Genomic DNA, 21,538 nt, shown 5'->3' on the forward strand with positions numbered 1-21,538 from the left:
GGAAAAATCCCAGCTGTGAAAGGGAGGGGTGAGATTTTACCTTTTAGTCAGCGGCCTCTGTTGAGATTGGTTGAAAAGTAACCAGGGAACTTTGGCGCAAAACTCCATCATGAAGGTGGTCATGGGTAAGGATGTTGGGACTGTGACTTCAGTTAAATGAGCAGAATTTCACTGTGGCTGCAGCTGCTTCTGGCACAGTTTCAAGTGAGCGACACTACTAGGGAGTCTCTGTAGGGTATAAAATCCTTCAGCACAAGCACTGAATCTGTCTCGACAGATGTGAAAGCAAGTTTACCTGGAGCCCTGCTAGCAGAGGTTGGACTGGGTGAGAGCTGGTGGGTGCTCTGAGGGAACCTGTCCTGCTGTTGATGGATCAAGCCTATCTGATGGGCTCTATAACTGGATCTGGAAATGGAAACTGTCCAGGTCTCAGACCCATTTGAAGTGCTCCTAAATGCAACTGCTGTCTCTGACTCCATAGGACATTCTGCTCTCCTTGTAGGAAAGGAGGCAGTGCTGGCTGCTGCGCTTGGTGGTAGCTGCTCAACGACATGACCGTATTTTCTTGACTGGAAAACCCTGAACAAGTGGACTTGGCCGTGTATGCTGGCCTGAGGGAACTTTGCTGTGAAGCGTATACCACAGAGGACTTGGGTGGGTGGGGGGGGAAAGCTTTCTATTTAGGCATTTGAACATCATGAAAGCCCCACTTCTTGTTTTTAATTTTGAAGATCTTGGAAGAGTTTTCTCAGAATCTTGTGTGCCGTAAATTTGTTAAAGTCCCAGATGCTTTAATCCTGTTACTGTGCGGCATTTCAGTGTGTACTGTGCTGTAAAATAATGCCTTTTTGCTCTTGCATTTTGCTGTATTTAATTTGCTGTATTTTTAATTAGGTAACAATATATAATCTTCTGCCAACTGCTGTGCTACCATTTATTTCTGTTTTTTACTTGGGGTGTGGGGAAAAGGGAAGACTCATCTGTGTCTGGGCCATGGTGGAGCCACTTCTAAAGAACCTTGAGAATCCTCTCGGGCACCATTAAATTGCTACCTAGCATTATTACAGTTTAGATATCCATATCTGGACTGTGGGTACATCATCCCATTAAAACCAGTTCTCTCATTGCAGACCCTGTCATCTGTCAGTAGTTTAGCCTATTTTGGTGGATTAGTGGGGAAAGATGCAATACAAATATTGTTGCTTCTCATCCCATAACATTTCAATCCACTTCCTCAATGAGGAGCAGATCCTTCTTCGTATGAGACCAACACTCCCTTGCAAGGTGCTTTCTTTTTTTCAGTCAGACACTAAATCTCCCAGGCTGAAAGAATTTGAACAGCTTTTACTGAGGGGGAGGAATTATTTTGGTGAGACACAAACTAAGCCATCTGTAGAGTAAAATTGCTTGATCAGTTTCCAATCTCTTCCAGCATTCAACATGTTAAACTTGTGCAATTTTCTGTGCTATACTGTGTGCAAAGAAACCATCCAGGACCCAACACCTCCTTTCTCCGCCTCCCCCTCCCCTCCCCTGGAGTGCTTTGGCTGGGTGAGATGAGTGATGTGGGCAGGAGGGAGAGTTGTGCTGACTTGCATTTGTACTTTGGTCCCCAACTGTGTATATACAATTTTCTATGTTACTTTTTTGTGGTAACTATGGAGATTAATATTTTAATTAGATAAGTTATATGAAAAGAAGAAAATCATGTCTCAATAAAAGCCAAAACACTGGACAGTGTCTGTCTGTTCCTTTCTGGCTCTGGTGATAACTGAACATAATGAAATAGCAAATTAGAAAGTATGATTGCTTGATATTGCTAATGAGCTGAAGTTTGCTTTTTAATCTGACAGCCCTATTTCCTGTTTACTTTTCATTCTCAAAAGTCCCTTCTTCTCAAGAGGCTATAGATAGATGGATGGAAACTGAAAAGCTTTGGCAAATAAGTGTGAAATCCTAGGCTTGCAACAGAATTTAAGCGGTTGTCTGTCAAGTTTTCAGATCCTTTCCTCTTTATCTGCCACAGGCTGAACCAAGGATCATAAATTGATATTAAAAACACCTGTAAAGCAATATAAGAAAATGGCCTCTCCAGGTGTATGTGGGAATGGCTTGTAAGAGAGGAAGGGACAGACCCATGAGTCTGCCTGTGGCTGCTAAGAAAAGAAACGGGCTTCCCCTTGGGAAGGCCTGCTTCTGCAACCTATTACATGGCTATTTCTGAGGGAGTGAGCATCTGAGTAGGGTTTGCAGGACTGGGCACAGTCACAGTTCAGGACAACAACATCTGGTATTTTCCTTCAGTAGTCCAGCAAGGGGCTCCCTAGCCATTGCCTCTCTTGGATGGAAATCTGTCTCTCTCTCCCTTCTGATCAGAGAATTTCCTGGCTGAACAGTTCCTTGCCTTCAGTGTTACTCCCAGCAAAAAACAGTCTGCCTAAAGCAGCCTGCTTCACTTCTCTCCTCAGAGACCAGGTCAGAGGGTAATTGCCCTGCTTATGTTACCACACAGCGTTCTCTAAGCAAGCCTGTTTTATTAAGGTAATAAAAGCACTACAGAGAAAACATTAAAACCAATAAAAGAACCTACACACATGCTAATTAGTGTACAAGAGATTACCTTACCCCACCCCAATTCCAACATCGGCTCTAGCTGGAGCAGTCCTCCAAACCCCCACATAGGATTTCCTGTGATTTTAAGTTCACCATATGCATTATTCAGAAGGGGAACCCAATTTTATGGGTCTTCAGTAGGCAAAAATCCTTCTATAAGAATAGGGACCTTCCAGGGACCAGAGATCCTGTCCCTTTGCTGGATTGGAAAGAAGGCACTAAGTATTAGGGCTTGTCTACACTTAAAGCTAAAGCAACATAAACTACTATAGCGCCTCAGCATAGCCACTTTAGTGATGGGAGGGATTCTCCTGACACTAAAAACAACGAGGAGTCCTTGTGGTACCTTAGAGACTAACAAGTTTATTTGGGCATAAGCGTTCATGGGCTAAAATCCATTTCATCAGATGTATGGACTGAAAAATACAGGACTATGGCACCTTGGAGACTAAGAAATTTATTTGGGCATAAGCTTTCGTGAGCTAAAACCCACTTCATCAGATGCACGGAGTGAAAAATACAGTAAGCAGAATATATATTATAGCACATGTATTTTTCACTCCATGCATCTGATGAAGTGGGTTTTAGTCCACGAAAGCTTATGCCCAAATAAATTTCTTAGTCTCCAAGGTGCCCACAAGGTCTCCTCATTGTTTTTGCTGATACAGACTAACATGGCTACCACTCTGAAACCTGTCTCCTGACACTAATTAATCCACCTCCCCAAGAGGTGGCAGCTAGGTCAATGGAAGAATTCTTCCACTGACCTTCTGTTGTCTATACAGTGATAAGGGGTGTGGATTTTTCATACCCCTGAGCAATGCAGCTGGGTCAACCTAGCTTTTTAGTATAGACCTGGCCTTAAACTCAGGTTATTTATCCCAAAGTCCTTTCTTTGTCTGCTGGTCTCTTAGAGAATTCACTGTGAACCTTTGAAGAGACTGAATGGGTAATCAGACAGACAATGGATTCCCTCCCCAGGGCAAAGCTTCAAACCTCTGATAACCAGAGGAATTACATTGACATTCCTCCTTCTCCTAAAGAAGTTAGGTACAATGACAATCACACAAACAAATGCATTTTTAATACAGTGGACCCAAAAGATATTAAATTTAATTCAATAAGATTTATCCAGAATCTTGTTATATCTGTCACAGGCCTTTACACTGCAGTTCACAGTAAACACTCTATAGGGCTCAGAGTAGCAGCCGTGTTAGTCTGTATCCGCAAAAAGAAAAGGAGGACTTGTGGCACCTTAGAGACTAACACATTTATTTGAGCGTGAGCTTTCATGGGCTACAGCTCACTTCATCAGCTGCATGCTGTTACAGATTGAACAACCTAATATACCAAAGTACTGCAGTTTCTCTTTAAAGCAGGGGTGGGGGACACTGAATATATGAAGTAGCTGAATGTCTCTGTAGCTGAAAGTGGCTGTTCCATTTGATATCTAGTTCAGAGGTTCTCAACCATGGGTGCACGGACCCTTAGGGGTACACACATGGCCAGATTAAGGTTATAAGGGGGCTAACTATGAATTACATATTTCAAAATAAATTGTGAAGTCATCAAATATTTCTCTACGTACATATTTATGTAAAATTAACAAGTTTATTCTACTCTCATGACACTCAATTCTTCAAACAGCTACTTCTGAGTAAGAGACAGCAGGAGGGATGCTACGCTGTCCTTCTCCTGGGCCTCCTTCCTCTGAGGTAGTGCGGGGCTCATCTGTATGAGGATGAACATGGCAACATTCCCCATCCTGCTCACCTCTTCCCACCTTGTGCTTCTACGCTCACCTCTCCCCTGGCACAGTGCAAAGCCAAGCCCTGCAGGTGACTCCCGCAAGCTATGGACTCTACACCACATACCCCATCTCACTCTGACTGCAGTCTGGGAAGCAACCAAAACCACTCCGGTGTAAAATCCTCTGGAGTAGAGGAAGTAGGAGTGGGGAAATGACATTGTATTTTAGGCTGTCTTGCTCTGAAAGCTGCCTCCCAGTGTTGCACTGGCTGAGGACAATGAATGACTGTTTTCATATTGAACCCAAATATTATTTGTGGGATGATACCCAGTTTGTGTGGTTAATCTCCAGTGATTCACCACATCAGGCCATTCTGTCACCAAGCGCTTCCACAATTAGAATCATGGAATAGAATTATAGGACTGGACGGGACCTGGAGAGGACATCTAGTCCGGTTCCCTGCACTCACGGCAGGATTAAGTATTATATATTCTAGAATGTGTGATCAGCAGCTCTGACATGAGGTTTTTTTAAGCATGAGTTCTGTGTGCACCAGCCCCCCTACAGTTTGCATTTGTTTGTTTTAAGCTTTCTGTAAGAAAAAGGTAACAGCTAGAAGTGACACAGATCTTTTAATGGTTGCCCAGTCATAATATTTAGCAAGTCTGTACTATGTTAGCTCTTCAAAATCACTGTACAAACACAGCTTTTGAATGACTAGGAGTTGACAAAACAGAGCTATTCCCTCTTGTGTTCTCTGCCCCTCTGAACAAAAAGACTTCAGCATCTTAAAAAAACCATGAAGGATCTTTCAAAAGAACAGTCCAACCTAGGCTGCTGTAGTGACATCCTTGTTACATCAGGTCTGGTGTTTGTTTAAGGCTGGTGTAGAAAGAAAGGAGAGATTCCTGTATGTGTAAATCAAGCTGACCTTGCTTATTTTTTCCCCCTTAAAGTGCTCAGAGTTTAGGGGAGGAAAGTGAATGAGATTCTGCTTATACCAGGTGTGAAAAAGCAGAAGAGACCAAAATCTATTCTTGTGCAAAAATCTGTTCTCCCTGAAGTCAATAAGGCTGCAGAGGTGTAACTGTCAGCAGGACTTGGCCTGTGTTCTCCTTCCCGTCTCGAATCACATCCCATACTTACCCAACGTTTTCCACTTGGGGAAGAAGTTAGTTTGAGATGGGGCAGAAAAATGAGGACTAGCTTCAGGTTTATTTAGCTTTAAGTTTTTGGAATGAAACTCAAAAGAAATCAAACGTGAGGTACTTTTATGATGGATTGACCTGCTAGAGAACTGGCCTTTAGCGAATACAGCCAGTCTTTCTATCATAGCCTGCTAAGTAGTGGATTTAAAATCCTTGAGGGAGAGGGGTGGGAGAAACCTACAACATTGTGTGTGGAGCTTCCTCCAGTGCTCGTGCAACCCCTTAAAAGTACAAAGATGCGTTGGCCTGGGGAACGAGGCTGAGCATAAGCAGTTGCCTGTGCATCCCAGTACAGAAAAATACAAAGAAACAAATTGGACGTCTTTGATTTTTAGTACAGTTCACTACACAGCGCATCATGACTCTGAAGCCCCTCGATGGATGTTTCTGTAACAGTTAAAGGACTGGTATCCAGAATGGGGTGTTTTGTTTTGTTTTTCCTACAAATGTGTGGGAATTCATTGCTTATACGTGGGAGGAGCAATAGTTCTGGCTGGAGCTGGACAGAGTGTGCGCAGGTTCTGTGCAAGCTTCCTACCCTACTGTCCCACCAGGCACTCACCAGTTGTATAGAAACGGGACCCAGCACACATAAACGATGACGGTGACGGACACTAATACCTGGGAGGCAGTGTCCTGGAGCCTGCCAGCCTCAGTTGAGGAGAGGGAGAGTGGGAGCTTCTTCCCTCCCTGACAGGCAGCTACGCAGAACTCTGGAGAAATCGGTGGTGGGGAGAGCTGGTGGGCGGACAATGCCTGCTCAAACTACACCCACGGCTGGCACGGGTTCCTGTGATAACCGGATTTTTAGTGTCCGGTCATCAGTACTAACTGAATACCTGGCAGCGTGTTCCTGCAGCGCAGGGAGCCACAGCAGGCTGCTGGCTGAGCTCCTTCCAAGCCACAGGGAGCTGCTTTGCCTTTCCTGCTGGCCGGAGCACTTCAGCAGGGCTGCAGGAGCAAGTTTGCTCCCCCCACTCACCTGGCCCCGCCCGCGCTCCTTGCCTGACCAGTAGGGCCTAAAAAATAGGAGGGCCTAAAGCTATAGGCTTATTAGCGTGATGGTTAATCCAGCCTTGGGGATGCAGAGGTCTTCCAGGAGGTACATCAACTCATCTAGATACTTGCCTAGTTTTACAACAGGCTCCATAAAAGCACTAGCTAAGTCAGTACAAACTAAAATTTCACACGAGTTGTTTATACTGCTCTATATACTATACACTGAAATATAAGTACAATATTTATATTCCAATTGATTTATGATTATATGGTAAAAATAAGAAAGTCAGCCATTTCTCAGTAATGGTGTGCTGTGACACTTGTATTTTTATGTCTGATTTTGTAAGCATGTTGTTTTTGGGGGTATGCAAAACAAATCAGACTCCGGAAAGGGGAACAGTAGACTGGAAAGGTTGAGAGCCACTGATCTAGCTAACTGAAGTTTGGGAGTGGAAGGATCTGTCTGGCTACAGCACTCCAGGAACAATATCATTTCAAGTTCTCCCAGAAGAGAGCTGTCAATCGATCCCTGCTGATGGCCTATCCTTATACCTCATTATCAACTCACATTAAGTTTTCATTATAGCCTAACACTTCCCCTGTGGCTTTATGACACTTCCACACAATCTACGTTGAGCTCTTATCAGTGCCGCTCCTATGTGCACTCCCCCCCTTGCCTCAGCTTTGTTGGCTTCCAGTCCCTCTTACCTAAGCACGGCTGCTCTTATCAGCCTTCAGACAGTGACTGCTTAAAATGTCTGCGCAAATTCTATCCAACATGACTAAGTCTAGTGCAGTTCAAGCCCAAAGGAGACTCTCTCCCTCCTGGTGAAACAAAGTAAGTGATTTCTTGTACGAGGAGGGAAGCCTGGGCAGGGGCAAGAGCCTGAGACAGGTACAGGTTGTGACTACCAGGAAGGGCCTGTGGGAAGGAGGTGAAATGGATGTGTGTGGGGTGGGGAAGGGATCTCTTGAGGCAAGGGATAATCTTATAGTGAGAGGATGAGGGAGTTTGAGCTCTTTTGAGGTACTTATAACACACACATCTGTCCTGCAAATCACAGTTGTCTGAGTACCTTACAAACCCTGACTGAATTTATCCTTGCAGCACTCCTGTAATGTAAGGAAGTATACTCCTCATTTTACAGATGAGGAACCTGAAGCATAGAGAAAAAGTGGTATCCTGCTGCAGAGCTAGGAATGTAACCTGTATCTTCCTCATCCCAATGCCTTAACTGTAAGACTATCCTCTCCTTCTAATAAATTCTTGAGTCCAGCGGGACTCAAACCCATTAGATTTTTAGCATCCTAAACACAGCACACTTCTGAGTCAGATGAGGATGACTGTAGGGGCTACAGTAGTAGACCTTGGTACCAGAAGCCCATTTTAAACTTAAATTGATACTCTACGATGGTTTGGCTAGATGACAGCACCTACTGTATCTTGCACTTGCTTAAACTTCTAATGGTTTGCAGCAGTGTATCTAGCTAACTCATTAAGAACCAGTTTCCAGATGTGTCAAATTAATGTCAGTGTGCTTTGTTCAACTCAGTGCATATAGGCAGTAGGTAAATATCGGGGGTGGAGGGAAGAAGTGCTGGCCTAGTGCTTCTGCTATTGTAGTCTTCTGAAAGGAGAAAAGGGGACGGGAAGGAGATTCTATCACTCCAGGCCTACCACTCACTTTGAGCAACCGTTCCAACACCAAAACCATTTTATGGTAGATACAATCAACTGCATTGGTCTCAAATGTGTCTTTTTAAAAATCCAAGTTTACAGCTCTAGCCTGGACAACGTGGGCCAAATCCCTCTTTAATGTAACATCATTGAAATCCATGTATTTTCACCAGGGACCAATTTTAGTCCCCTGCATGTGATTCCTCTTCTTGCTTTGCAGCAACCAGTGGACAAAAACATCATTTCCAGAGCTCTGCCCATTCCTGTCAGTATCAGTGACGCTTAATGTTCAGCCAAGCCTGGAAACAAAGGTGTGACACAATCACTGTTCTCCCAGATGGAGCATGCTCTCTGAACTGCACAAAAAGGTTCTGAAGTCAATAGAACAAAATCAAAAATTGATTAAAAAACTGTCCCTGTCAATGGTGACTAAGAATCGACTGGAAAGAAGCAGCACTTCTGTCCTACCGAACACAGTTCCAGCTAGTGAGTGACTCTGCCATTTAACCCCTACGGAGCTAGGTTTGCAACGTTGGGAATTGGTTTGCTAAGTTGGCAACGTCAGAAATTGCCACAAAACAGCATAACAACAGGCTTATCCATTATCCCGTCTAGGCTCCTGCCTAACAATGAGTTGGATTCTGCCCCTGGTTATTTCTAACCCCACGGAGTTGCTAATGTATTACTTAAGTGCAGAGTCTGATCCATTAGCCTAATTGCAAAATTGTACAGAAAACTGCTTTTTGCCCATAGGCCCTGAGCAGGGTATCAGGTGTAGTAGCTGGATCAGTAATCCTTTTCCTCTTCCGCTAGCAAGTGTAACTGTAAATGTTACAAGGTTACACAGCTAATCTGTCTGTCCTTAAACCTAGAGGAGTGTTTTGCTATTCCGAGCTAAAGCGACCAGAGTATTACTCTGTACAGCATCTCTCAGGCCAGGCTCTATTAACTACTGAATTATGCGTCTCAGAGAGGGGGGCTGGTACCAATGGGGATGAGCGTGTCACGCAGCTGATCTAGCCTAACAGAACTGCTGTTAGCCTCAGTTCACAGCCATGGAATCTGAGCCAGTAGAAAATAGTAAGAAGGCTACTCTAGTTCCTGTCACCAATTCAATTCCTTCCCCACGGGCTGTAGAACTCATTGCCACCTTCTAGCAGGGGTGGAAAGAGCGTAGTAAGAGCAGAAAAGTGCAGGCCGCAAGACAACATGAATAGCTGCAGTAACAGTGCATCGGATAAACCTGTGTCAGGGTTTAAACCCAGAGTATCAGGTGCTTGCCTGTCCCTCCCACTGCAGAAAGTCACCTTTGTGCCCTGGCCCCTTCGCTGAACTTTTAGTATCTGCCTGCCCCGGCCCCCTTCCCGCCAACCCCTAGGCATTTGCTGTCCCCTCCCCACTGACTTATGGGCAGCTACTGCCCTCCTCCCTGCCAAGTCTGACCATGGCACCTGCAGCTCCCCCACCCCACTGACCCCTGAGCACCTGCTGCCCCCCCAGCTCCCCGCCCTGCTGATGCCTGAGCACCTGCTGCCCCCCACCCCACCGACCCCTGAGCACCTGCTGCCCCCCGCCCCGCCCCCTCTGACCCCTGAGCACCTGCTGCCCCCCGCCCCGCCCCCTCTGACCCCTGAGCACCTGCTGCCCCCCCAGCTCCCCCACCCCACCGACCCCTGAGCACCTGCTGCCCCCCCAGCTCCCCGCCCTGCTGACGCCTGAGCACCTGCTGCCCCCCACCCCACCGACCCCTCTGACCCCTGAGCACCTGCTGCTCCCCACCCCGCCCCGCTCCGCTCCGCTGACCCCTGAGCACCTGCTGCCCCCCACCCCGCCCCGCTCCGCTCCGCTCCGCTGACCCCTGAGCACCTGCTGCCCCCCGCCCCGCCCCGCTCCGCTCCGCTGACCCCTGAGCACCTGCTGCCCCCCGCCCCCTCTGACCCCTGAGCACCTGCTGCCCCCCCAGCTCCCCCAGCCCACTGACCCCTGAGCACCTGCTGCCCCCCACCCCGCCCCGCTCCGCTCCCTCTGACCCCTGAGCACCTGCTGCCCCCCGCCCCCTCTGACCCCTGAGCACCTGCTGCCCCCCAGCACTAGCCCCCCCCTCCCCATACCACGTGACAGGGCTGGCCCAACCCCGAGGGAGCGCCCCCCCACCCCGGCGGCGCGTCGCGTGACGCAGGAGCCGTCGAGGCTGAGCCGCCCTCCCCGTCACGTGAGCAGGCGGCCGCGCTCCGACGCCGCGCGCGCTCCCTCCTCCCGCGGGCCGGCGGCGGGGCCATGGCGCACGGGCACGGGCACGGCGCGGGCGGCGGCTGCTGCGGGGCCGAGCGCGAGGAGCCCCCCGAGCGCCGCGGCCTGGCCTGGGGCCTCTACCTGCGCATCGACCGCGAGCGGCTGCAGTGCCTCAACGAGCGGCGGGAGGGCAGCGGGGCGCTGGTGTTCCGGGCCTGGGAGGAGCGGGCGGACCGCAGCCAGGTACCGGCCCGGGGGGCGGGGCGGGGCGCAGCCAGGTACCGGCCGGGGGCGGGGGGGGCGGCCAACTTTTCTAATACAGAGAACCGAATGCCCTGGCCACGCCCACTTTCAGAGGCCACGCCCCCTCCCCTCCCCCCGCTCGCTGTCCCCCATCTTCGCTCACTAGCTCATTTTCATAGGGCGGGGGTGCGGGGTGAGGGGTTTGGGGTGCGGGAGGGGGCTCGGGGCTGAGGGGGGCAGGGGGTGGGCGCTAGGACTGAGTTCGGGTGCGGGAGGGGGCTCGGGGCTGAGGGGGGCAGCGGGTGGGCGCTAGGACTGAGTTCGGGTGCGGGAGGGGGCTCGGGGCTGAGGGGGGCAGGGGGTGGGCGCTAGGACTGAGTTCGGGTGCGGGAGGGGGCTCGGGGCTGAGGGGGGCAGGGGGTGGGCGCTAGGACTGAGTTCGGGTGCGGGAGGGGGCTCGGGGCTGAGGGGGGCAGGGGGTGGGCGCTAGGACTGAGTTCGGGTGCGGGAGGGGGCTCGGGGCTGAGGGGGGCAGGGGGTGGGCGCTAGGACTGAGTTCGGGTGCGGGAGGGGGCTCGGGGCTGAGGGGGGCAGCGGGTGGGCGCTAGGACTGAGTTCGGGTGCGGGAGGGGGCTCGGGGCTGAGGGGGGCAGCGGGTGGGCGCTAGGACTGAGTTCGGGTGCGGGAGGGGGCTCGGGGCTGAGGGGGGCAGGGGGTGGGCGCTAGGACTGAGTTCGGGTGCGGGAGGGGGCCCGGGGCTAGGGTGGGGGTGGGGGTCCCGGGGGCTCCAGACGGCGCTTACCTCAGGTGGCTCTAGGGGAGCTGCCAGCATGTCCCTCTGGCTCCGAGTGCGCTGCCCCCGCGGCTCCCATTGGTCGTGGTTCTCGGCCAATGGGAGCTGTGGAGCCGGCACTTGGGGCGGGGGCAGCATGTGCACCTAGGGACGTACTGGCTGCTTCCTGGAGCCGCGCGGAGCCTGGGAGGGAGCCTGCCCGCCCTGCAGCACTGCTGACCGGACTTCTGGCGGCCCGGTTAGCAGTGCTGACCAGAGCAGCCAAGGTCCCTTTCTGACCGGGTATTCCAGTAAAAAAACCAGACACCTGGCAACCCGGGGCGGGGGGAGACAGGTGCCAGCAGCACCAGTGCAGCCAGGTGTCCCTCTAGTCTAGGAAGTCTCTAAACTCCCCCCATATCCTGAACGGCAGCCGGTGTGGCTACTCGCTGGGGACCTCATCTCTGCGCCCCTGCCGGGGGTGGCTGCTGGGCCCCAAGAACACAGGGCTGGGAGGGAATCCCCTGGGGTGTGCAGTTCAGCTGTCCCCCTGCTTTTCTTTCCCCTCCCCCCCCCCCCAACCACTTGCTGTCGCAGCCACCTGCTATGTGATCCTTGCCTGCCTCCAGTCCCTGTGCTGGCTGGGCTCTGCAGCTGCTCCTGGTGCTCTCTGTGGTGGGGGTCTGGGCACCTAGTGCTCCGCCGACAGTGGGGGTTGCACCATGGGGGAAAGCAGGCAGGGTGGGCTGAGAGATTCCAGGCTTTCTCCAGTGCCCTGGCCCTGAAGCGCCAGCAGTGAAGGTCCACGCTTCGTGTTTGTGGACCTTCCCTAGAGCTTTGTTCCATCTGGGACACTGACCCTTCAGGAGTTCGGTTCCTCTGATTCGGGTTGCTGCTTCCCAGATGTTGCTAGCGCATTCGCCATACCAGTTCGTCCTTGGCTTTCTTCGCTTTCTCTCTCCTCCCTTGGGTACCCAATTCAATGCTTGCTTGGCATTGAATGTTCCAGTCCCAACCACCCGAGCCTTCTTTCTTTGTTGGGGATTTCTAACATGCCCTGCTTTGTCAGCTCCGTTCTCCGTGCTCTTGCATTTGTGATTTTGACACTCTGTGACATGTAATGTCTTTCTCAGCCGTCTGTGGTGGGCAGCCTCCAATCTGCCTTTGTTAGCCACAGCTAAGGGCCATGTGTCTGCTCCATACAGCAGCGTGTTCAGTACAATCGCATGGTATAGTCTGACCTGTAGTTTGGTGTGGAGATCTCTGTTTGACCAGCTGTCATTCATTCTATTTGTATACCAGCATAACTGTATTTGTTGGGGGTGTGTGTGGGGGGGTGGCTTTTCCAAAATAAGTATACTAGCACGGCCCCACTGTGGATACACTATACCAGTAAAAATCACACTTTTGTATTTCACTTGAGAAGGCCGGAATAAGGTATGCCAGTAAAAGGGCAGTTCTGCCTTTATAAGCTGCATCCACACTTGGCTATAGAGGTATAGCAATACTGTCCATGTGTGCCTAGTGTAGATGTGGCCTAAGGTCATGTCTATACTATAGACTTCTGCTGGCACAGGCTTGTCAGTCAGGAGGTGTGATGAGGTGTGATCCCTGACCAATATAGCTGTGCTGGCAGAAGCCCTTAGTACGAGTAGACAGTTATACTGGCAAAGGTGTGCTTCTACTGGTATAGCTTCTTTTGCTTGTAGAGGTGGTTTATACTGCTACAAAGTGCAGCTTTGCTAGTGGTATAGCATACTGGCATCCCTATACCAACAAAGTACTCCTAGCGTAGATGTGATATTAGCCATAACAAAAAAAGCCTTTGTGTCTCATGCCTCAACAGAGATTTTTCTAGTGGATGCTTCAGTGGGTTTTTGGATTAAATCTCTTTCTACTGGATACATTAGAACACTTACTAGTACAGTATCTGTGTAAATACAACTGAACTATAATTTTCAGTGTAAACAAAGTTCCCTGGCTAATGCATTGTCCATATTGTTCATTCATAATTCCCAAAATAAAGTAGTGCATATTAACATATTCTACTGTATTAGCACAAAGCTTCCGATGGAATACAGATATGAACGGATGCAGAAGGAAGTGCATAGGAAGCGTAATATATGGCATTACAGAATATCTTCATTATCTGCTTCTAAAGGATTATTTTTAATCCAGTTTTGTATCTTTTAGTTTGTTGAAAGTGATGATGAAGTCGAACTTCTGTTCAATATCCCGTAAGTACCTGCTTGGCACCATTTCGTGCCCCGTTAGCACCTGATGAACTTAGTTTTATTTGTGGCTGGGTTCTTTGCTCACTAGAGTCTTCCTTGAATACTCTTGGGAAATAAACTAGAAAACAAGTTTGGGTGATGGCAGCTCTTCTTGACTGAGATTTACTGAATTGTGTGATTGTATAATCAAGACTAACTGGAAGATAGTGGAGGGGAAGTCACTGATTCTGTGTTTCGTGGCAGGTTTACAGGCAATGTGAAGCTAAAAGGGATAATTGTGATGGGAGAGGATGATGATACACACCCATCAGAGATGAGACTGTAAGTGGAACTTGGCCTGGCTACCAGGAAAGATCATGTTGGGCAGATATTGTATAGAGTTTCTATTTGCACAGTTGTTTTAGAGCAGAATTTTGAAATCTCCAAGCAGTGTTTTTACCATCTCCTCAGTTATGGTCTTCCATTTGCTGTGTGTAGCCAAGACTGAACACTAGAGCGACTCATACTAAGGGATTGTATTTTTTTGCCTCATTGCTTTTTAAAAAATAATTAAATACTTTAGCTTTTCCTTTCCCAATGCAAAGTTCTCATTGCCCAATGACATCTGTATTCCTATTCCCATTTTATAGATGAGAAGGACACTAAAGCCGGAGCAGGCATTGGTATCAGAGCTCAAATCAGAAACCAGGAATACCTGACTTCCATGCCTGAGTTTAGGCCAGGCTCCCCTTTCATATTGCTGAGTTGAAGCTCCTATATTAGATTAATATTAATGTTCTCGCCTGGTCTGGGGCCGGGATTGGGGCCTAGATCACTAGAGCCCTGCATGGATACAAAATTTGTATCCGCATCTGATCCACAAACATGGTCTGCGGATACAAAGCAGATATCTGCAGATTTCCAGGGCTCTGTACATTACGCTGTGCTCCGCTGAGACCCGGGCTACTGCTGCTGCTTCCTGCCCTGACTGGGGGAGTGGTATGGCATTGACAAGGCACTGGGATTAGGAGCTCTGGCAGGCCTCTGGGGAGACACTGCAGTGCTAGCTGGCAAGGAGCTGAGACCAGGATCCACCACTTGGAGCACAAGTGGGTGTGTGTGTGGCGGGGTGCCTAGCTCATGCCCCTGCTGGGGCAGAGGCCCCTCACAGACCTGTTTGTGCTTCAAACAGAGGATCCCGGTCTCAGCTGTTTGCCAGCTGGTGCAGCTGTGTCTCCCGCAGGCCTGCTGGGGGCCACCATGGGTCAGGCCGGGGCTCCTAATTGCTGCATGTTGTCTGTGCCACACCGCCTCCCAACTGGCTGGCAGGACAGAAAGCAGCAGCAGCGGTCTGGACTGGAGCTGAGCTCATGGTGAGCTGGGGCTTGCCCTGGGCCGAGCAATTGTTGCTGCCAGCCTACCTCCCTACTGCTTCAGGAGCAGCCTGATACCATGGTTTTTCTAAAGAGCTCAGAGGCAGAAGTAGGAATGTTGTTTGAAAAATTATGGTATTGGGCTAATTTTACAATTTCTGTGAAATTGTGACTTATTCAGGGCCCTAATCATCACTTGGCTTTCCACCAGTGGCAGCTTTTCCCCTCATCTTTGCTCTGTCTCTAATGCACTGGAATCCTAACCCCTCTCTATATATAGAATTTATAGAAATGTAGGGCTGGAAAGGACCTTGGGAAGTTATCAAGCCCAGCCATCTGTGCTGGGGCAGGACCAAATAGACGTTTATCCAGCCTGTTCTTAAAAATCTCCAATGATGGGGATTCCACAACCTCGTTTGGAAACCTGTTCCAGAACTTGACTACCCTTATAGTTAGGAAGTTTTTCCTAATAACTAACCTAAATCTCCCTGGTTGCAGATTAAACCAATTTCTTCTTGTCGTACCCTCAGTGGACATAGAGAACAATTGTCGTCTTTATAGCAGCCCTTAACATATTTGTAAACTCTTATCAGGTCCCCCGTCAGTCCTCTTTTCTCAAGACTAAACATGTTCAATTTTTTTAACCTTTTCCTCATAGGTCAGATTTTCTAAACCTTTTATCATTTTTTTTGTGCTCCTCTAGGTTCTCTCAAATTGTCCACATCTTTTCTAAAGTGTGGCACTCAGAATTGCACACAACTGAGGCCTCATCAGTGTGGAGTAGAGCAGGACATGAACTGGAAGTGCTGTGGGTGGTGAATGTCTTAAATCTACAGTTCTGTTCCTTGCATCATATCAGGAATTGTCAACACACTATAAGCAGTAAACAAGAGCAAGTGCTGTTTTCTTGGCTGATCCAGTTGTGTGTGTGTTCCACAGGACAAAGCCAATTTAATAACCCAGTGGTGGGAAGAGAGGGGAGATAAATAAATCAATTATGCATTTTAACCACTGTTGTGTTTTTCTCCACTCCCAGGTTCAAGAACATTCCTCACATGTCATTTGATGACACAGCCAGAGAACCAGATCAGATGTTCAGTCTGAATCGAGATCTAACAGGAGAACTGGAGTATCCGACAAAGTACGACACAGGCTCTTCCCTTTTCTTGTGGTGCATCTGTTAGGGATGCACTGGAGTTTATTCCTCCTGGAGCCAATGAATTTGTGTTCCTTTTATCGGAGCCTACTCATATGCTATTCAATGGTTAGAAAGTGTTAGTAGGGGGAGAGCAGTTCCTTCACTCACATCATAACATCGCATCAAATAATAGAATGTGCTTTTTAACTGCCTTTTCTGGCTCTTCCCAGCACTCGTGTTGGAGTGAGAACTCTATCTGTCCCTAAATGGTGTTGAAGACCTTTTCCCTGGGGAGGGAAGATCTTAGATCTTGTATCCTGGAGGCTCCCCAAACGGAATTCTCAATGCCTTGTCTCCTCCACCTCTTACACCAAGGAGGACTGAGGAAGGCTCCTTTTACTGTTCTGCAATCTACCAGAGGAGTCACAAGTCAGACACACCAGGTGCTTCCTTCACCCTCCCTCCCGGTTCTTGTTGATCCAAGGAGTGAATGGCTAAGACACCAGGTCTCCTACATGGCACTGCTTAGTCTCCACACCCCAATAGGCTTTCCTTTTCAAGTAGCACCTTCATCCTCTTCCGTGCAGAAACTGCTCCAGAAAGTAGGATTTATTTCCTGGGTGACTGGTTACATGCTGAACTCAGTCTGTTTTTTCTTCCAGAATTGCTCGTTTCTCAAATGTTTACCATCTCTCCATCCACATTTCCAAGAATTTTGGAGCTGAGACAACAAAGATCTTTTATATAGGCCTGAAGGGAGAGTGGACAGAGGTGAGAAAGTGAACACAAAACATCACAAATGCAGAAGTCGGTTCAAATTGCAACTTGTACAGTTGGGTCTATCTAGGTGTGGTTATTTATAAGAAACTTGGAAAGGGCTATGGAGACTCTTTTTTTTTTTTTTTTTTTTTTTGAGCAGTAACTGAGTTAATTTGCTGAACTGAATCAGAACCCAAATAATGCTTGGTTAGTTTCTTTCTCTGTATCCCACATGAACTGTTGTGATTCTGGGAAGCTACCTGTTAAGAAGTGGGAGGTACTGACTGTGATGGGTTGGATCACAGAAACCCCCTTGGGAACTGCCAAATGATGTGCCAAGACTACTTCTGCCCCTGCTTTCCCTGCCAGCTTGGGACTCCAGCACCTTGTCTTGTTGAGCCAGACACGCCAGTCTGCTCCAACAGAGACCCAGGGTCTGGAACATGTTCCCCAAAGCTACAGACTTAACTGAAAGCAACTTAAGAAGTGTTCCTGTCCTTAACACTCAGATGCCTGACTTCTAATGGGGTCCAAACCCCAAATAAATCCTTTTTATCCTGTATAAAGCTTATACAGGGTAAACTCATAACTTGTTCGCCCTCTATAACACTGAGAGAGAGAGATGCATAGCTGTTTGCCCCCTTGGTATTAATACATACTCTGGGTTAATTAATAAGTAAAAACTGATTTTATTAAATACAGAAAGTAGGATTTAAGTGGTTCCTAGTAGTAATAGAACAAAGTGAATTACCAAGCAAAATACAAAAATTAAAACTCTCAAGTCTAAGACTAGTACAGTAATAAAGCTGAATACAGATAAAATCTCACCCTCAGAGATGTTTCAATAAGTTTCTTTCACAGACTGGATGCCTTCCGAGTCTGTTCACAATCCTTTCCCCTGGTACAGCCCTTGTTCCAGCTCAGGTGGTAGCTAGGAGATTTCTCATGATGGTTGCCCATTTTGTTCTGTTCCACCCCCTTATATATCTTTTGCATGAGGCAGGAATCCTTTGTCCCTCTGGGTTCCCACCCCTCCTTCTCAATGGAAAAGCACCAGGTTAAAGATGGATTCCAGTTCAGGTGACATGATCACACGTCATTGAATGGCTTCATTACCCACTTGCCCCCCCACAGTTATACAGGAAGACTTGCAAGTAAAACAGAGCCATCTACAGGCAATTGTCCTGGTTAGTGGGAGCCATTAAGATTCCAAACCACCATTAATGGCCCACACTTTGCATAACTACAATAGGACATCAGAGTTATATTTCATATTTCTAGTTTCAGATACAAGAGTGATAACTTTATACAAATAGGATGACCACACTCAGTAGATAATAAGCTTTGTAAGGAGACCTTTTGCATGAAGCATATGCCAGTTACGTTATATTCACACTCACTCTCATATTTTTATAAAAGAGTACAACGTCACATTGGCATTGCTGTTGGGTTTAGTCGAGGGATATTTTTTGTCACAGGCATGATTCTGTTAAGAACCAGATACATGCAGAAGAAGCTGCAGTCTTGCAACTACAGGTTTAAAACTTAGAAATAGGATAGGTTCAGCATCAATGGAGGGATGACTTGTAATGTAAAGCATTTCTTGAGCTGGGACAGGTGCCTGTGCCTCAATGGCTGGCACCAAATTCAGTTTGGGCAGATCTTGGGAAGGGTGGGAGAGACTACTTTGGACAGAAGAGAAATGGGAAGAGCTGGTCAGATTCTTTTTTTTTTTTTTTTTTTTTTTTGGGTGGAGTAAACTGAGCTTTAATGGGACTAAATACGTTTGCCTTGATTCAGGCTTATCGACATGAAGTGACTATCTGCAACTATGAAGCATCAGCAAACCCAGCAGACCACAAAATTGATCAAATCATGCCGGAGACCCACTTCATTTCCTAATAGTAGTACCAGGATGCTCCCAAAGGATTCATGATCAATACACTGAGTTAATGGACTGACTCTGAAGAGAACAGATTCTTAGGGCGCTGGAGAGAGTGGTGAAATAGCTTTTATTTCTTGTCTTTGCCCTGGGAAGAAAGTGCCAATGCATGAAATCTCTTTATAAAGTTAATTGATTGCTAATGGCAATCATCTGTTGGGTGCTTCAGCACACTGAAGAATCAGGCTTTGATGTAGTGGAGTGTGTCTCCTCCACAGTGGCAACCTAGTGGCCTAATCACTTATGTTGCCAATTGAAAATAAAAGCATATCCTCTCACTGTCTATGCCCCAAGCTTCAGGATTGGTTTGTGTCTGAAATGCTGGTTATTGGAGGCAAACAACACCTTGTGAGCAGTGAAACATTCTCTGGTTGCTACTCTGTTGTCCTGGGGTGTTGAACAATTGCTGCTGGTGTGTGAAGCTTGAGCCTAACAGTGACTTGATGTAGGGTTATTGCTGTATTGAGGAGAAAGGAATTGCAAACTTAAACTTGCATCTTGAGATTGTTTCCCTGAAATGTAAATTCTGAGGGAGATCTAAAACTGTGGGAGAGATGCTGGATCCTTAACATACATAAAAGTGAAGATACAGGATTGTATGGTTGAGGGGGGCTTTGCAGAATGCATTTAAAGCACTGTGTGTTCATTTAAAGTTGTGGCTTTTCACTGAAGGTGTGGAGCCTCCACTCCATGTTAGAAGCCAGAGCTGGAGACCTAGGAGTTCCTTTAGGCACAACTTTATAAGGAATGTAACTACTCTTTCCTAATAAATCTATGGCAGGTGTAATTTGTTTCATTTCTTGTGTCCCTTCCTGCTGCATCTTGACTTATGTGTAGCAGTGTACCTGTTTAGTTGCAGAAAGGGTTTAATGCAACTGAGTGTACCTCACAGATGTGGGGTGCTTTACAGCCAAACAATACTATCATTAAATACACACTGGTAACCATGCTCGAACAGTCAAAAGAGCTATGAATCTAGCAGCCCCAAACCCCTTTATTCACCATTAATGGCTATAGCTAAGCCCCAGTAAAAAGTTTCTGCAAACAATTATGAAAAGTGGTGTGAGAATCTTTTGTATCAAAAAAAGTGTGCAGGCTTATAGGTCCAAAGCAGTGGTAGTAATTCACTACCTCAGGCTTATTTCAGTGCTTGCACAAATAAGATCTGTGATGGATAACCTAGCTGTACATTCCATTCATGGCACAGGTATGCGGTTGGCAGCTGGGGTAATCAAAGTGTATTACTTGTGTAGTCTTGTATCCTCAATGAGGATGACATCTGGTAGTGATCGGAGTGGCATGCTGCAATCTGTAATGTTTGTTTCCTGCAGTGCTCAAGGAATGGGGAAAACATTAGATCTTCCTCTTAATTGCTTTGTATGTGACACATCCAGTTAAAGTTGTCTGCAGTTATGTATATACAAGCTTCTTTTCATACCTTTGCACAAACTTCCATCATGACGAGCAGGCTGTAACTATAACCGGGTGTTAGGGTGACTTACAACTAACTTTTTGCGGCTGGAATTTAAGTTCAAAATTGCCGTAAACTGCAGTTTTATGGCACTAACTCAAAAAGGGATTTAAAATATCTTTATCAAATGTAATCCTACCCATTAGTCTAGACAAAGAGAACTGTTTCTCTGAGGTAGCAATTTCACCTTATAGGCAGAGGGCAGAAATTGCAGGATGAAACGTCACTGAGATAGTAACTTTGTCTGTTTGAGGGGGGGCAGTCTGGGTTTCAATCAAACCAATTACAGCTGTGCTGCTGGTTGTCAGCATTTTTAATTCTTTAGTAATGCAGTGACAGGAAAGGGTGTGTGTGAATGAGTGTGCATGACCTTCTCTAAAGCAAAGAAATAGCTCAGCCAGCTTCCTCAAGCAATGCTGCTCCTTATCTATTCCCCCCCCCCCACTCTCAAAGTGTGGTCTTAAGCTCACTCAGGGACATTTATTCTAGGAAATACCTGCTATTCCCCCCCTGCACAATACTGCCGGCACTTTCAGCTTCATTACCTAAACCACCCTGGGACCCTAGTAGAAAGTTGGTTTCCCACAAACCCTGTAACTGTGCTGAGTGCGGGGGAGTTCAGGCCCTGGGGCCTAGCAGGGCCCATGGTGGATAAATCACATTGGGCCTTTGCCCAGATATCCACCTGGGGGCGAGGAGAACCGGCTTGACTCGACCGGGGCTTATGTTCCCCATCGCCGGGCAACTAACGGCCTGTTGCGGGGGGAGCGGGGAGAAACAAACCGGCTCTGCTGGGTGAAACCAGCAGGCCCAAGGTCTGGGCTCTGGGCACCCGGTTTCCTCCTCCTGTGTCTGCCCAAAGGGCGGCGGCTCCTGCCCCTGGGGTGGGTCTCTGGGCTGCCCCACCCGCCATGGGTGGCTGGGGGTCGGCTGGGGGGGGGAGGAAGACACCGCCCCCTTCCAGGCCTGGCGCCCCGGGCATGGAGTGAAACCCAGGGCAGGCTCGGGGCCTTGATCCCGCTCCGCCCGGGAGGGGTCCGTACCCCCCCCACCCCCGCTGGGCGGCCTCTGCGGGCCGCTCCCGCCCCCCACGCCGGGTCGGGCCAAGATGGCGCCCCCTCCCGGCTTCCGGGCCATGGGTGTCGTC

General features: G+C 48.2%; 1 protein-coding gene across 2 annotated transcripts; it reads left to right on the forward strand.

Annotated features, from left to right (window-relative positions):
• The first annotated feature begins 10,442 nt into the window (after positions 1-10,442).
• On the forward strand, positions 10,443-19,707 carry PITHD1 (PITH domain containing 1). 2 transcript variants are annotated; one of them, XM_073317889.1, is made up of 6 exons: positions 10,448-10,723; positions 13,689-13,732; positions 13,973-14,050; positions 16,118-16,222; positions 16,882-16,990; positions 18,779-19,707. In XM_073317889.1, exons 1-6 carry the CDS (start codon positions 10,526-10,528, stop codon positions 18,878-18,880), a joined length of 636 nt encoding a protein of 211 aa, XP_073173990.1. In that variant the 5' UTR covers positions 10,448-10,525; the 3' UTR covers positions 18,881-19,707. The 2 variants fall into 2 exon arrangements, with proteins under 2 accessions (XP_073173992.1, XP_073173990.1); XM_073317891.1 differs by lacking the exon at positions 13,973-14,050 and having other exon boundaries at positions 10,443-10,723.
• Positions 19,708-21,538: the final 1,831 nt, after the last annotated feature.

The sequence above is a fragment of the Lepidochelys kempii genome, chromosome 19 (genome assembly GCF_965140265.1).
Source record: "Lepidochelys kempii isolate rLepKem1 chromosome 19, rLepKem1.hap2, whole genome shotgun sequence".
NCBI lineage: Eukaryota > Metazoa > Chordata > Testudines > Cheloniidae > Lepidochelys > Lepidochelys kempii.

Bases quoted from the DNA above. Each gene is read 5' to 3' on its own strand.
- PITHD1 (XM_073317889.1), top strand. From the start codon at position 10,526: ATGGCGCACGGGCACGGGCACGGCGCGGGCGGCGGCTGCTGCGGGGCC. The intron at 13,733-13,972 runs GTAAGTACCTGC...GTTTCGTGGCAG, and splicing joins GAACTTCTGTTCAATATCCC to GTTTACAGGCAATGTGAAGC. The intron at 16,223-16,881 runs GTACGACACAGG...TTTTTCTTCCAG, and splicing joins GAACTGGAGTATCCGACAAA to AATTGCTCGTTTCTCAAATG.